Source organism: Oncorhynchus mykiss, chromosome 25 (assembly GCF_057628025.1).
Source record: "Oncorhynchus mykiss isolate SJ-2025 chromosome 25, ASM5762802v1, whole genome shotgun sequence".
Lineage (NCBI taxonomy): Eukaryota > Metazoa > Chordata > Actinopteri > Salmoniformes > Salmonidae > Oncorhynchus > Oncorhynchus mykiss.
Window position 1 is genome coordinate 91,278,914 of NC_143046.1, and position 17,941 is coordinate 91,296,854.

The 17,941-nt window shown below is 42.8% G+C and overlaps 1 protein-coding gene across 2 annotated transcripts; it reads right to left on the bottom strand.

The window, feature by feature from the left end:
* Nucleotides 1-4,871: 4,871 nt before the first annotated feature.
* Nucleotides 4,872-16,208, bottom strand: mavs (mitochondrial antiviral signaling protein). Of its 2 annotated transcripts, none has more exons than XM_090221486.1 (5): nucleotides 16,117-16,208; nucleotides 15,691-15,817; nucleotides 11,658-11,835; nucleotides 7,796-8,406; nucleotides 4,872-7,683 (listed from the first exon to the last, which is right to left on the bottom strand). In XM_090221486.1, exons 2-5 carry the CDS (start codon nucleotides 15,808-15,810, stop codon nucleotides 6,139-6,141), a joined length of 2,454 nt encoding a protein of 817 aa, XP_090077612.1. In that variant the 5' UTR covers nucleotides 15,811-15,817; nucleotides 16,117-16,208; the 3' UTR covers nucleotides 4,872-6,138. The 2 variants fall into 2 exon arrangements, with proteins under 2 accessions (XP_090077612.1, XP_090077613.1); XM_090221487.1 differs by having other exon boundaries at nucleotides 15,691-15,812; nucleotides 16,117-16,160.
* Nucleotides 16,209-17,941: the final 1,733 nt, after the last annotated feature.

Sequence of the window (17,941 nt, forward strand, 5' to 3'; positions counted from 1 at the left end):
AACCAAACACTGCATTCAACAGTAAGAACCTCATACCAACAGTCAAGCATGGTGGTGGTAGCGTGATGGTTTGGGGTCAGCATGGTGGTGGTAGTGTGATGGTTTGGGGTCAGCATGGTGGTGGTAGAGATGGTTTGGGGTCAGCATGGTGGTGGTAGTGTGATGGTTTGGGGTCCAGCATGGTGGTGGTAGTGTGATTGTTTGGGGTCAGCATGGTGGTGGTAGTGTGATGGTTTGGGGTCCAGCATGGTGGTGGTAGTGTGATGGTTTGGGGTCAGCATGGTGGTGGTAGTGTGATGGTTTGGGGTCCAGCATGGTGGTGGTAGAGATGGTTTGGGGTCAGCATGGTGGTGGTAGTGTGATGGTTTGGGGTCAGCATGGTGGTGGTAGAGATGGTTTGGGGTCAGCATGGTGGTGGTAGTGTGATGGTTTGGGGTCCAGCATGGTGGTGGTAGAGATGGTTTGGGGTCAGCATGGTGGTGGTAGTGTGATGGTTTGGGGTCAGCATGGTGGTGGTAGAGATGGTTTGGGGTCAGCATGGTGGTGGTAGTGTGATGGTTTGGGGTCAGCATGGTGGTGGTAGCGTGATGGTTTGGGGTCAGCATGGTGGTGGTAGTGTGATGGTTTGGTGTCCAGCATGGTGGTGGTAGAGATGGTTTGGGGTCAGCATGGTGGTGGTAGTGTGATGGTTTGGGGTCAGCATGGTGGTGGTAGTGTGATGGTTTGGGGTCCAGCATGGTGGTGGTAGTGTGATGGTTTGGGGTCAGCATGGTGGTGGTAGTGTGATGGTTTGGGGTCCAGCATGGTGGTGGTAGTGTGATGGTTTGGGGTCAGCATGGTGGTGGTAGTGTGATGGTTTGGGGTCCAGCATGGTGGTGGTAGTGTGATGGTTTGGGGTCCAGCATGGTGGTGGTAGTGTGATGGTTTGGGGTCCAGCATGGTGGTGGTAGTGTGATGGTTTGGGGTCAGCATGGTGGTGGTAGTGTGATTGTTTGGGGTCCAGCGTGGTGGTGGTAGTGTGATGGTTTGGGGTCCAGCATGGTGGTGGTAGTGTGATGGTTTGGGGTCAGCATGGTGGTGGTAGAGATGGTTTGGGGTCAGCATGGTGGTGGTAGTGTGATGGTTTGGGGTCAGCATGGTGGTGGTAGTGTGATGGTTTGGGGTCAGCATGGTGGTGGTAGTGTGATGGTTTGGGGTCCAGCATGGTGGTGGTAGTGTGATGGTTTGGGGTCAGCATGGTGGTGGTAGTGTGATTGTTTGGGGTCCAGCGTGGTGGTGGTAGTGTGATGGTTTGGGGTCAGCATGGTGGTGGTAGAGATGGTTTGGGGTCAGCATGGTGGTGGTAGTGTGATGGTTTGGGGTCAGCATGGTGGTGGTAGTGTGATGGTTTGGGGTCCAACATGGGGGTGGTAGTGTGATGGTTTGGGGATGCTGTTCTGCCTCGGGACCTGGACAACTTGCCTTAATAGAAGGAACCATGAATTCTGCTCTGTATCAGAGAACTCTTCAGAAGAATGTCAGGCCATCCGTCTGTGAGCTGATGCTGAAGCACAGCTGTGTGTCATGCAGCAAGACAACGATCTAAAACAAACAATCAAGCTGTCGTGTCTTTGGCTATACCGGATTAAATGATATGACATGCTATTCTATAAAATCATTTCTCTGTAATTAATATTACCTGATTGAGCTACTCAGGTAAATAATTAAACTAGAAAGTCGGTGCACCATGAAAGAATGTTTATAGAGCTGTTATCTTCCAAGTAAACTCTTAAAGACCTGGTCATCTTTTACATCAGTAGCAGTCAATATTTAATCCTCACCTTATTTAGTCTCAACCAAGAATTTACAACTTTCAGATATCTTCACGAACCCTGGCTAACAAGTTGAATCAGCAATACAACATTTGGTTTAATTATTTATTTACTAAATACCTAACTAATCACGCAGAATTACATATACACAGAATGAATCATACATTGATGGACCTGGTGAACAGAGCCGATATAGAGGCTGGTTACACAAAGAAAACGGGCTGGGTTTGAGTGATAGAGCGGGAAGACTGAGGAACAAAGGGAGAAGCGATGTCTCTATCGGGCCGTAGGCAAATACTCTATCGTAAATACAGTATCTTATGCATTCTAAATTACCACCCATATGAAAAAGGAGAATGCAATAAATATTTATTCTGAGCTGCGCTTCGGTAGATTGGTCGTCAATGGAAGGCCGGTTTGTCCTTTGAAGAATGTCTCTTGGTGAACTGGAGCGTGGTAGAATGGATACTCTGTCCGTCCTCTCCTAGCCCACATTTAGCGACTGCTGCTAACTCAACGGCTAGGAGGTATCACTTCTGGAGTGAATAAGAGTTCAAAGTTCATACCAAGTTGCCATACTTTTAAGCTCATGGTATATTCTGGCCGGTATAGTCGAAATTCATCATTTCGGCGTGTAGGTCATCACCTTCACATTGAAATTTGATGCCAATTGCGTTAGGTTCTTGCTGATGTTGGCTTAATTCTGTAGGTGGTGTTTGTCCTTTCAACGTGGAGATGGTAAGTCCTCACGTCCTTAGAACAGGTTATTATCTGAGCCCTTTTAACGTAGGACCATCGCCCTAACGTCCTCGGAATAGAAAGTTACATTTTCGTCAAGGGGTTTATATAAGATTGGGAGAGAGGGCCGTGTTTCATAGTTGACAACCCAGGTCTGTTCACTTGGGCGGGGCCTCTGAGTGAGCAGAGTGGTGTTCTCCTGACAAACCGTTCTTTCATTAAGAAGCTAAAAATTACATTTAATCTTCTCACAAATAGTTTCATATTGCACAACAATTCCATGTGAATCTGTTAACTAGAATGTGTAGATTTTCCGAGATACAGTTTATTTCGTCCTATCATCAGTAATCATGTCTCAGACATCAACTGAACTGACATCATATTCATTAAGTCCCAACGCATATTTTCAACTGGTTGGATTACCCAAATATGGTTCCGTTTCCCACCTTCTGATGTCACCAGACTCTCTACGTTAACAAAATGGATTTTCAATAGTCACATCGGTAGAGTAGAGAGAGGAAAAATAACATATATTTACAGTAAACATAGATGGGCCTGAGATCCTAGTGAACATATATTTACAGTAAACATAGATGGGCCTGAGATCCTAGTGAACATATATTTACAGTTAAACATAGATGGGCCTGAGATCCTAGTGAACATATATTTACAGTAAACATAGATGGGGCCTGAGATCCTAGTGAACATATATTTACAGTAAAGATCCTAGTGAACCTATATTTACAGTAAACATAGATGGGCCTGAGATCCTAGTGAACAGATATTTACAGTAAACATAGATGGGCCTGAGATCCTAGTGAACTCATATTTACAGTAAACATAGATGGGGCCTGAGATCCTAGTGATTATATATTTACAGTAAACATAGATGGGGCCTGAGATCCTAGTGATTATATATTTACAGTAAACATAGATGGGCCTGAGATCCTAGTGAACTCATATTTACAGTAAACATAGATGGGGCCTGAGATCCTAGTGAACATATATTTACAGTAAACATAGATGGGCCTGACATCCTAGTGAACTCATATTTACAGTAAACATAGATGGGCCTGAGATCCTAGTGAACATATATTTACAGTTAAACATAGATGGGGCCTGAGATCCTAGTGAACATATATTTACAGTAAACATAGATGGGCCCTGAGATCCTAGTGAACATATATTTACAGTAAACATAGATGGGCCCTGAGATACTAGTGAACAGATATTTACAGTAAACATAGATGGGCCTGAGATCCTAGTGAACATATATTTACAGTAAACATAGATGGGCCTGAGATCCTAGTGAACAGATATGTACAGTAAACATAGATGGGCCTGAGATCCTAGTGAACAGATATTTACAGTAAACATAGATGGGGCCTGAGATCCTAGTGAACATATATTTACAGTAAAGATCCTAGTGAACTTGTTCTTTAGGAGTGCACAATACACACTAGTATGGGTAGGTTTCCTGGACAGATGAATCATAGTCCTATTAGTTCATTTGTGTCCAGGAAAACAGGCCTATAAGTATATGCTATCTGTTGCTTTAAGTCATCATGACAGAGAAAGGTATGTCACGTTGGATAGAGACATACTATATCATGCTACTAATGATCCATCGACTTAGACCAGAGGTCGGTCATACTGTTCCTGTAGTGCCTCGGGTACTGCAGGAGTTTGTTCCAACTAGGCAAAACACCTGACCAATAGAGCTAATTGATTGGTTCGGGTGACCGCCTAAACTCAACACATCTACCTGGTCTTCCTGGTTGGTTAAATCAGAAACATGAAGTGGATCCAGGATCAGGGTTGCCTAGCGCTGTTTTCACTGGTCTTTTCACTGTTGTTTTTATTTCTTTACTTACCTGTTGTTCCCCTAATACCTTTTTTTTTCTCTAGCACTATTGGTTAGAGCCTGTAAGTCAGCATTTCACTGTAAGGTCTACTACACCTGTTGTATTCAGCATTTCACTGTGAGGTCTACTACACCTGTTGTATTCAGAATTTCACTGTAAGGTCTACTACACCTGTTGTATTCAGAATTTCACTGTAAGGTCTACTACACCTGTTGTATTCAGAATTTCACTGTAAGGTCTACTACACCTGTTGTATTCAGCATTTCACTGTAAGGTCTACTACACCTGTTGTATTCAGCATTTCACTGTGAGGTCTACTACATCTGTTGTATTCTGCATTTCACTGTGAGGTCTAGTACACCTGTTGTATTCTGCATTTCACTGTGAGGTCTAGTACATGTCGTGGAAATTTCCTGTATTTACCAAATCATGAGAGCAAACCACACACAAGTCAGAGTTAGTTATCACAAAGTCCATCTTTAATTATATGAGCTCCATCACAACCCTGTGAATCTCAGATCAATTCAGTGTCTATAAATGAATTCTTTGAGAGTACCTTACACATTGCAACTGAGATCCTTTATAGCAAAGACACACATAGCCAGACCGCATTGGCCATAATTTATCGTTCAGCTTTGTCTCCTAAACTATGTTATTTTCTCAAACTCAGAACCATAAAACAAAACCTCACCAACAGGCATATATCAAATCCACCCCTCCTTGACAAGATCACAGAGACACATTGACTGGCACATAGACATTGTGGAGCCAAGAGATACACGCTTGACCTCTCCCCTCTCTGCGGCCCAAGCAACTTAGTCCTGACAGAGAACAGATGACTGCAACCCGGCCACAGTATTATACAAAAACAAACGTTCTGATGAGAAGTAACTTACACACATATAATGAATATAAAACATCTTACCTATGTTACCAACTAATTCTGATTATTTCCCAACATACACCTGTTATATTCAGCATTTCACTGTAAGGTCTCCTACACCTGTTGTATTCAGCATTTCACTGTAAGGTCTACTACACCTGTTGTATTCAGCATTTCACTGTAAGGTCTACTACACCTGTTGTATTCAGCATTTCACTGTAAGGTCTACTACACCTGTTGTATTCAGCATTTTCACTGTAAGGTCTACTACACCTGTTGTATTCAGCATTTCACTGTAAGGTCTACTACACCTGTTGTATTTAGCATTTCACTGTAAGGTCTACTACACCTGTTGTATTCAGCATTTCACTGTAAGGTCTACTACACCTGTTGTATTCAGCATTTCACTGTAAGGTCTACTACACCTGTTGTATTCAGCATTTCACTGTGAGGTCTACTACACCTGTTGTATTCAGTGCATGTGACAAATAAACTTTGATTTGATTTAGACTGTCGATCAAAGTCTTGGATAAGTGCTGCTATCGGTCACCTATAAATACTTAATTTCAGCACCTTCATTATTAACAACACAATAAAGCACTGTGCCAATAATCTCTTAAAATCTTGAACCACAATCTTCCCTTCTTTTCACAGCAATTCAGCTATTTCTCCATTAATCTCTCTTTGATTTGCACATCCTCTCTCCTCACCTTCTCAAATCTCATTGCAGAAGAAAATAAGAGGAGAGGGACCTCTCTTCCAATAAGGCTGATCAGGAGGCAAGGAGATAGAATCACAGACAGACTAACTTCAGACACAACATCCTTCTTTCCCAAAACCCTTAATTCTTCCTTCTCCAGGCTACGAACAGGGCCGAGACACCCAGGACAGCAGCCCCCAGGAAGTGGTATCCCCCAGGAAGTGGTATCCCCCAGGAAGTGGTATCCCCCAGGAAGTGGTATCCCCCTCCTCTTCTGGCTCCCTCCCCCTCCTGTTTCTGCTTCAGCTCAGGGACAACGCTAGCCATCATGGCCTTGAGCATGACCTCTGCCTCCACAGCCTCCGGGAGAGGACAGTTATCAGTGGAGGAGCCGTTGACGATGGTGACAGAAGGAGAAGTGGCTGGAGGTGGAGGATCAGGATGTTTGGTTGATGGGCTTGCGGCTTGGCCGTTGATGATGGTGACAGAAGGGGAAGTGGCTGGAGGTGGAGGATCAGGATGTTTGGTTGAGGGGCTGGCGGCTTGGCCGTTGACGATGGTGACAGAAGGAGAAGTGGCTGGAGGTGGAGGATCAGGATGTTTGGTTGAGGGGCTGGCGGCTTGGCCGTTGACGATGGTGACAGAAGGAGAAGTGGCTGGAGGTGGAGGATCAGGATGTTTGGTTGAGGGGCTGGCGGCTTGGCCGTTGACGATGGTGACAGAAGGAGAAGTGGCTGGAGGTGGAGGATCAGGATGTTTGGTTGAGGGGCTGGCGGCTTGGCCGTTAACGATCATAATCAGATCCCGAGAGTCGTCAGACTTACTAACTGCTTTCCCCAGACTGTCCTCAGCTTGGTCGTGCCGGTTTGGACCAGACGACAGCTCAAGTTCTGTAGATCCAGAGAGAGGTGTGATCTGCGATCGGCTGTTGTGGTTCTGAACTGGTGGGAGGGTTTCAGACACACCTGCATCCTTATTACCCAGCATGCTCTGTGTTTGGCCTTCCTGATTCTGGATGTACGCGTCCTCAGACACATGAATTACATTGATCAGCACCTCCTGGTACGTGTCCTCCTCAGGCTCGTTACGGGACACGTGTTCCTCATGCTCCTGACATGGCAGAGGCGTTACACTAGTCAGAGGGCCTGGAACACTAGACAAGTGGTCTAGGACCACAGCAGGACAAGTCACAGCAGCAGGACAAGTCACAGCAGCAGGACAGATCACAGCAGCAGGACTCGTCACAGCAGCAGGACAGGTCACAGCAGCAGGACAGGTCACAGGAGCAGGACTCGTCACAGCAGCAGGACTCGTCACAGCAGTAGGACTTGTCACAGCAGCATGACAGGTCACAGCAGCAGGACAGGTCACAGCAGCAGGACAGGTCACAGGAGCAGGACTCGTCACAGCAGCCGGCTCAGGGTCCAACACTGACCGGCTATCCATCTGCAGAAGCCATGAGCCTCCTGAGTATGGCTGGTTCTCACTGAGGAGAACGTCAGGCTTGCTGAGCTCCCAGTTATCCTCATCCATGAAGGTATGCCCCGGGGACGAGGCTGGTGTCGTGACCGGGGAGAAGTGACGGCTCTCGGGGGGGCTCTGAGGCGGCACGGCGTGCTGGTCGTCTGCAGTCACCTGGAGGAGAGCTTTAAGTTCCCACTTCCCGTCAATGTTTTCAACTCTTCGCTGAAAATTCAAAACGTAGATGTGGTCAACAGATTTCATTTCATTAGTAAGATAAACTGAATTTAACTCTATCTAGTCAGTAAACATACAAAATCTAAAATCTACTATTCACCTGAGTTGCAGTTGGATCAGAGTCCTCTACTGGCCTCTGGTGGAAGGAGATCACTTTGGCTGTTGGTGGCGTGGCGTCCTGAACTGGACCTTTCTCAGGGGCCTGGACCGAGGCAGGGGCAGCAGCGGTGGGGGTGTATTCAGTTTGGGACAGGGTTGGCTTTAGATCTGACACAGGCAAGGTGAGAGTGGTTTCAGACAGGACTATATGAGATGGGTTATCCTCCAGAGATCCCGTTTCTACAGGACCAGGCTGGGAGGAGGCAGCGTTATCGGAGTGAGAGAGTGGAGGCTGTGGTTCAGAGACCACTGTGGGCTCCACTTTCACTGAGACAGGCAAAGGTGCTGCCTGGGTGGCTGTGACAGGTTTTACTGCTGCTTCGAGAGCCTGTGGAACTGGCTCTGGAGAGGCACCAGCGATGGGAGCCTCAACAACTGAACTTGTGGGGACTATTGGCTGGCCACCATCCTCCGGACAGGCAGCAATCTCAGGGCTGAGTGACTCTGAAGGTGGTGCTGGCTGAGCTGGGAGGACCATAGAAGATGTAGAGTCATCAGAGCTCTCTGAGATGGGCAGAGATGGGCTGGTAGGAGGAGCAGCAGGAGAACGATCTGGAGAAACAAAAGCAGATTGGACTTTTAAAAAGGAAACGAGTTGTGGTATATAAGAATAAGGCACATCAACATCGCCAACAGATTTACCCTCCATGTTCTGTCTAAGATTTATCGTAATGGTGAAACCTGGTGGAAAATGTCCTGAGATGAATCAAGTGGACCAGTCGTTTACAGCATTTAATCAATTATATTATTTTAACTAGGCAAGTCAGTTAAAAACAAATTCTTATTTACAATGACGGCCTAGGAACAGTTGGGTAACTGCCTTGTTCAGGGGGCAGAACAATAGATGTTTACCTTGTCAGCTCAGGGATTCGATCTAGCAATCTTTCAGTTACTCTAACCACTAGGCTACCTGCCACCCCTAATAAATTCTGGCTCTGGGGAGCTTATAAAGCCCTTTATCCATCACCCTTATAAAGCCCTTTATACATCACCCTTATAAAGCCCTTTATACATCACCCTTATAAAGCCCTTTATACATCACCCTTATAAAGCCCTTTATACACCACCCTTATAAAGCCCTGTATACATCACCCTTATAAAGCCCTTTATACACCACCCTTATAAAGCCCTTTATACACCACCCTTATAAAGCCCTGTATACATCACCCTTATAAAGCCCTTTATACACCACCCTTATAAAGCCCTTTATACACCACCCTTATAAAGCCCTTTATACACCACCCTTATAAAACCCTTTATACATCACCCTTATAAAGCCCTTTATACACCACCCTTATAAAGCCCTGTATACATCACCCTTATAAAGCCCTTTATACACCACCCTTATAAAACCCTTTATACATCACCCTTATAAAGCCCTTTATACACCACCCTTATAAAGCCCTTTATACATCACCCTTATAAAGCCCTTTATACATCACCCTTATAAAGCCCTTTATACATCACCCTTATAAAGCCCTTTATCCACCACCCTTATAAACCCCTTTATCCATCACCCTTATAAAGCTCTTTATACACCACCCTTATAAAACCCTTTATACATCACCCTTATAAAGCCCTTTATACATCACCCTTATAAAGCCCTTTATACATCACCCTTATAAAACCCTTTATCCATCACCCTTATAAAGCCCTTTATACACCACCCTTATAAAGCCTTTTATACACCACCCTTATAAAGCCCTTTATACACCACCCTTATAAAGCCCTTTATTCATCACCCTTATAAAGCCCTTTATACACCACCCTTATAAACCCCTTTATCCATCACCTTTATAAAGCCCTTTATCCATCACCCTTATAAAGCCCTTTATACATCACCCTTATAAAGCCCTTTATCCATCACCCTTATAAAGCCCTTTATACATCACCCTTATAAAACCCTTTATACATCACCCTTATAAACCCCTTTATCCATCACCTTTATAAAGCCCTTTATACACCACCCTTATAAAGCCCTTTATTCATCACCCTTATAAAGCCCTTTATACACCACCCTTATAAAGCCTTTTATACACCACCCTTATAAAGCCCTTTATACACCACCCTTATAAAGCCCTTTATTCATCACCCTTATAAAGCCCTTTATACACCACCCTTATAAACCCCTTTATCCATCACCCTTATAAAGCCCTGTATACATCACCCTTATAAAGCCTTTTATACATCACCCTTATAAAGCCCTGTATACATCACCCTTATAAAGCCCTGTATACACCACCCTTATAAAGCCCTGTATACATCACCCTTATGAAGCCCTGTATACATCACCCTTATAAAGCCCTGTATACACCACCCTTATAAAGCCCTTTATTCATCACCCTTATAAAGCCTTTTATACATCACCTTTATAAAGCCTTTTATACAACACCCTTATAAAGCCCTTTATACACCACCCTTATATAGCCCTTTATTCATCACCCTTATAAAGCCCTTTATACATCACCCTTATAAAGCTTTTTATACAACACCCTTATAAAGCCCTTTATACACCACCCTTATGAAGCCCTTTATTCATCACCCTTATAAAGCCTTTTATACATCACCCTTATGAAGCCCTTTATACATCACCCTTATAAAGCCCTGTATACATCACCCTTATAAAGCCCTGTGTACATCACCCTTATAAAGCCCTTTATACATCACCCTTATAAAGCCCTGTATACATCACCCTTATAAAGCCCTGTGTACATCACCCTTATAAAGCCCTGTATTCAGTGCTGTAAAGAGACCCAGTTTAAAACCCCAAAGAGTGAGAAATGCTGGTGCAGAGGCACAGTGGCTAGGAAAAACTCCCTAGAAAGGCAGGACCCTAGGAAGAAACCTAAAGAGGAACCGGGCTCAGAGAGGTTGAACAGTACCAACAAAAAAAGTAACTTTCACCTCTCGTCATATCCACAATTTTGAACGGAGTCACAGACAAAGGTACTAGTGTCCAGTGATGTTTTATCACAGACAAAGGTACTAGTGTCCAGTGATGTTTTATCACAGACAAAGGTACTAGTGGGGTGTCCTCGGATGGGGCCACAGTGTCTCCTGACCCCTCCTGTCTCAGCCTCCAGTATTTATGCTGCAGTAGTTTATGTGTCGGGGGGCTAGGGTCAGTTTGTTATATCTGGAGTACTTCTCCTGTCCTATTCGGTGTCCTGTGTGCGTTCTCTAATTCTCTCCTTCTCTCTTTCTTTCTCTTTCTCGGAGGACCTGAGCCCTAGGACCATGCCTCAGGACTACCTGACATGATGACTCCTTGCTGTCCCCAGTCCACCTGGCCGTGCTGCTGCTCCAGTTTCAACTGTTCTGCCTTATTATTATTCGACCATGCTGGTCATTTATGAACATTTGAACATCTTGGCCATGTTCTGTTATAATCTCCACCCGGCACAGCCAGAAGAGGACTGGCCACCCCACATAGCCTGGTTCCTCTCTAGGTTTCTTCCTAGGTTTTGGCCTTTCTAGGGAGTTTTTCCTAGCCACCGTGCTTCTACACCTGCATTGCTTGCTGTTTGGGGTTTTAAGCTGGGTATCTGTACAGCACTTTGAGATATCAGCTGATGTACGAAGGGCTATATAAATAAATTTGATTTGATTTTATGTTTTATCACAGACAAAGGTACTAGTGTCCAGTGATGTTTTATCACAGACAAAGGTACTAGTGTCCAGTGATGTTTTATCACAGACAAAGGTCAGAGTGTCCAGTGTTGTTTCACTGTAAAGTCTGTTTTTTATTTGATTTTTACAACACACTTTAAAATAAAGTTTGATTTAATTTAATGGTGACTTACTGGTCTGGTTGTGCTTGGTCCACTCTGCCCTCAGTTCATCAGCCAGGTCCTGATGCTCCACCACCTCCAGAGCTAATATCAACTCTTCTGGCCAGTTCATTCTCTTCTGTACATAGTCCAGCAGGATCTGCATTGCAGCTGAGTTACCGACACAATTTTTCATGGCCTGGATCTCCTCCTAAGAATATGATGAATGAGAATATTTGAAAAACTAGAACTGCGCCACCCGGGAGGCCCGGGTATGGGCTTTTTGTGGTCTTCCAAAAATCGGTATCTGCGTTGAAAAATCGTAATCGGTCGACCTCTAGTCCATACAGAAATGGTTTGTCGAGATCAATATGTAAGAACTTGACTGGCCTGCAAAGAGCCCTGACCTCAACCCCATCAAACTCCTTTGGGATGAATTGGAACGCCAACTGCGAACCAGGCCTAATCGCCCAACATCAGTGTCTGACCTCACTAATGCTTTTGTGGCTGAATGGAAGCAAAACCCTGCAGTAATGTTCCAACATCTAGTGGAAAGCTGTCATAGCAGTGAAGGGGGGACCAACTCCATATTAATCCCCATGATTTTGGAATCAGATATTGTCCACATACTTTTGGTCATGTAGTGTACCTGACTATACACAGCCATAACCAACCCATACCTGACTATACACAGCCATAACCAACCCTAACCCATACCTGACTATACACAGCCATAACTAACCCTAACCCATACCTGACTAGACACAGCCATAACCAACCCACACCCGAATAGACACAGCCATAACCAACCCATACCTGACTAGACACAGTCATAACCAACCCATACCTGACTAGACACAGCCATAACCAACCCATACCTGACTATTCACAGCCATAACCAACCCTAACCCATACCTGACTATACACAGCCATAACTAACCCATACCTGACTATACACAGCCATAACCAACCCTAACCCATACCTGACTATACACAGCCATAACCAACCCTAACCCATACCTGACTATACACAGGCATAACCAACCCTAACCCATACCTGACTATACACAGGCATAACCAACCCTAACCCATACCTGACTATACACAGCCATAACCAACCCATACCTGACTAGACACAGCCATAACCAACCATTACCATGTATGTTAATAACCTGGTTTGCTAGAGGTTCCCAGGTCATTTGTTTTGGGGGGGGGGGGGGGTTCCTTTAACCTGTATTTCCAGAAAATCATAGGAAATGTTCTTTAATTGATGCATACAGTCTCTAAACAATCCATGTCTGGTTGGAAGAGTGTTTTTTGGAACGGGAAATCGCCTATTGCAGGGGCATTCAACTTTGACCCTAAGAGGTCCGGAACCAGCTGATTTTCTGTTCTACCTGATAAGTAATTGCACCCACCTGGTGTCCCAGGTCTAAATCAGTTCCTGATTAGAGGGGAATCACCCACCTGGTGTCCCAGGTCTAAATCAGTCCCTGATTAGAGGGGAATCACCCACCTGGTGTCCTAGGTCTAAATCAGTCCCTGATTAGAGGGGAATCACCCACCTGGTGTCCCAGGTCTAAATCAGTCCCTGATTGGAGGAGGAACACCCACCTGGTGTCCCAGGTCTAAATCAGTTCCTGATTAGAGGGGAATCACCCACCTGGTGTCCCAGGTCTAAATCAGTTCCTGATCAGAGGGGAATCACCCACCTGGTGTCCCAGGTCTAAATCAGTTCCTGATTAGAGGGGAATCACCCACCTGGTGTCCCAGGTCTAAATCAGTTCCTGATCAGAGGGGAATCACCCACCTGGTGTCCCAGGTCTAAATCAGTTCCTGATTGGAGGAGGAACACCCACCTGGTGTCCCAGGTCTAAATCGGTCCCTGATTAGAGGGGAATCACCCACCTGGTGTCCCAGGTCTAAATCAGTTCCTGATCAGAGGGGAATCACCCACCTGGTGTCCCAGGTCTAAATCAGTCCCTGATTAGAGGGGAATCACCCACCTGGTGTCCCAGGTCTAAATCGGTCCCTGGTTAGAGGGGAATCACCCACCTGGTGTCCCAGGTCTAAATCGGTCCCTGATTAGAGGGGAATCACCCACCTGGTGTCCCAGGTCTAAATCAGTCCCTGATTGGAGGAGGAACACCCACCTGGTGTCCCAGGTCTAAATCAGTTCCTGATTAGAGGGGAATCACCCACCTGGTGTCCCAGGTCTAAATCAGTTCCTGATCAGAGGGGAATCACCCACCTGGTGTCCCAGGTCTAAATCAGTTCCTGATTAGAGGGGAATCACCCACCTGGTGTCCCAGGTCTAAATCAGTTCCTGATCAGAGGGGAATCACCCACCTGGTGTCCCAGGTCTAAATCAGTTCCTGATTGGAGGAGGAACACCCACCTGGTGTCCCAGGTCTAAATCGGTCCCTGATTAGAGGGGAATCACCCACCTGGTGTCCCAGGTCTAAATCAGTTCCTGATCAGAGGGGAATCACCCACCTGGTGTCCCAGGTCTAAATCAGTCCCTGATTAGAGGGGAATCACCCACCTGGTGTCCCAGGTCTAAATCAGTCCCTGATTAGAGGGGAATCACCCACCTGGTGTCCCAGGTCTAAATCAGTTCCTGATCAGAGGGGAATCACCCACCTGGTGTCCCAGGTCTAAATCGGTCCCTGATTGGAGGAGGAACACTGAAAAAATGCAGTGGAACTGGCTTCGAGGTCCAGAGTTCAGTTAGAGGGTCCTAAAACTTTGCGTATGCTTCCCAGTCGAAGCAGTTTGCTCATTCACTGAACAAAAATATAAACGCAACATGTAAAGTGTTGTTTCATGAGCTGAAATAAAAGATCCCAGAAATGTTCCATATGCACAAAAAGCTTATTTCTCTCAAATGTTGTGCACGGATTTGTCATCCAAAACGACTGGCCCTAATCATGACATCCAAAACAACTGTCCCTAATCATGTCATCCAAAACAACTGGCCCTAATCATGACATCCAAAACAACTGGCCCTAATCATGTCATCCAAAACAACTGTCCCTAATCATGTCATCCAAAACAACTGGCCCTAATCATGTCATCCAAAACGACTGGCCCTAATCATGTCATCCAAAACAACTGGCCCTAATCATGACATCCAAAACGACTGGCCCTAATCATGTCATCCAAAACAACTGGCCCTAATCATGTCATCCAAACAAGGATAATATCTTGCATTGAAGAAAGGGTAAATGCTAAGTGGGATTATTGGCACGTCAAACTGTGACATCACCCCATTGAAGTTAAAATCTTAAAATGGTTGAAGTTAAGAGTTAAGGTCTGTCACGTCTTTCTTCTGTTGAAGGAGAGGCGGACCAAAACGCAACGTGGTTATTTTGATACATCTTTATTAAAGATGAAAATAGAACAATATACAAAAAACAAGAACCGTGAAAAACCGAAAACAGCCCTATCTGGTGTAACAAACACAAAGACAGTAACAATCACCCACAAAACCCAACACAAAACAGGCTACCTAAATATGGCTCCCAATCAGAGACAATGACTAACACCTGCCTCTGATTGAGAACCATATCAGGCCCAAACACAGAAACAGACAAACAAGACATCCAACATAGAATGCCCACTCAGATCACACCCTGACCAAACAAAACATAGAAACATACAAAGCAAACTATGGTCAGGGTGTGACAAGGTCAGAGTAAGGGATAAGGTTAGGGCTTTAGGGTAGGGTCGTACCAAGGATCTCACTTAGCATCTACCAGGAAGAAACATAATCAGACCTGAATAAGCCAATGACCAACATCCAACATGTTCATGGCCATGTTCTGTTATAATCTCCACCCGGCACAGCCAGAAGAGGACTGGCCCACCCCTCATAGCCTGGTTCCTCTCTAGGTATCTTCCTAGGTTTTGGCCTTTCTAGGGAGTTTTTCCTAGCCACCGTGCTTCTACACCTGCATTGCTTGCTGTTTGGGGTTTTAGGCTGGGTTTCTGTACAGCACTTTGAGATATCAGCTGATGTACGAAGGGCTATATAAATACATTTGATTTGATTTGAGCTACCCACCCTGTCAGACTGTGTAAGGCAGGGGAGGTTGGCCATGAGCTCTGTGGCTTTCACTCTTCTGATAAACGGCGCCATTCTGTTGCGCAGGTGCAAAGACAGTTTATCACGTGTGAAAGACATCTCTGCGCTGTCGAGAGAGTAGGAGAGAGAGCAGAGAAGAAATCCTCAACAAGCGTACATATTTATTGACATTAGATTTGACAATATAAAAAAAATGAAACGCAATTCAACAACACATGTGGATACAATACATTTAAATGCATTGAGGATGACACTTAAAGCTATTTATTTCCCATTGTGGTTCTCTCAGTCCAAAAGGTTCCTGGACTACGACTCAGCAGTGTGTGACGCAGCTTTACATTAGCTGTAAATGTACCCGCTTAAACTACGTAGGATGTGAGTTGCATTGTGAAGCTGTGTCCTTACCTGGTCTCTCAGATGATACGTACTACTTCAGTATGGATCTGACTGATCCATTTGGTTAAATGAAGGAAATGAAAGAGGGGAAAAAAAATATAGTATGTCAGATTATGCAAGAATCAAATTTCATTATCAGTAGTGGCAAAAGAACTGCTGAAAGTGGAAACCGAATCCAGGATAATCACTGCGGCGCTGTCTGAGAATCTCCCACTTCTATTGTTCAGGAAAATGTAAGAGAAAGTAAAAGATTAGTGAATAATGATGCAATGGCCCAAATTAGCTTTCAATGTCTGAGAGTTTAAGGGGATTTCCTGCTTTTTGAACGGGGCAATATTATAGAGTATTATACAGTATTATACAGAATTATAGAGTATTATACAATATTCTAGATTATTATACAATATTATAGAGTATTATACAATATTATAGATTATTATACAATATTATAGATTATTACACAGTATTATACAATATTATGGTGTATTATACAGTACTATAGAGTATTATAGAGTATTATACAATATTATAGAGTATTATAGAATAGTATACAATATTATAGAGTATTATACAATAGTATACACTATTATAGAGTATTATACAATATTATACAATATTAGAGTATTATAGAGTATAATACAATATTAGATTATTATACAATATTAGAGTGTTATAGAGTATTATATAGTATTATAGAGTATTATACAATATTATACATTATTATACAGTATTATACAATATTATAGATTATTATGCAATATTATAGAGTATTATACAATATTATAGATTATTATACAATATTATACAATATTAGAGTATTATAGAGTATAATACAATATTAGATTATTATACAATATTAGAGTGTTATAGAGTATTATATAGTATTATAGAGTATTATACAATATTATACATTATTATACAGTATTATACAATATTATAGATTATTATGCAATATTATAGAGTATTATACAATATTATAGATTATTATACAGTATTATACAATATTATAGAGTATTATACAATATTATAGATTATTATGCAGTATTATACAATATTATAGAGTATTATACAATATTATAGAGTATTATGCAGTATTATACAATATTATAGAGTATTATACAATATTATAGGGAATTATATAGTATTATACAATATTATAGAGTATTATACAATATTATAGGGAATTATATAGTATTATACAATACTATATAGTATTATACAATATTAGAGTATTATAGAGTATAATACAATATTAGATTATTATACAATATTAGAGTGTTATAGAGTATTATATAGTATTATAGAGTATTATACAATATTATACATTATTATACAGTATTATACAATATTATAGATTATTATGCAATATTATAGAGTATTATACAATATTATAGATTATTATACAGTATTATACAATATTATAGAGTATTATACAATATTATAGATTATTATGCAGTATTATACAATATTATAGAGTATTATACAATATTATAGAGTATTATGCAGTATTATACAATATTATAGAGTATTATACAATATTATAGGGAATTATATAGTATTATACAATATTATAGAGTATTATACAATATTATAGGGAATTATATAGTATTATACAATATTATAGAGTATTTTTATTTTTATAGCAAATTTTTTATTGATTTATTATTTCACCTTTATTTAACCAGGTAGGCGAGTTGAGAACAAGTTCTCATTTACAACTGCGACCTGGCCAAGATAAAACAAAGCAGTGTGACAACACAGAGTTACAACACAGAGTTACACATAGCATGTCAACTAGAGGTCGACCGATTAATCGGAATGGCCGATTAATTAG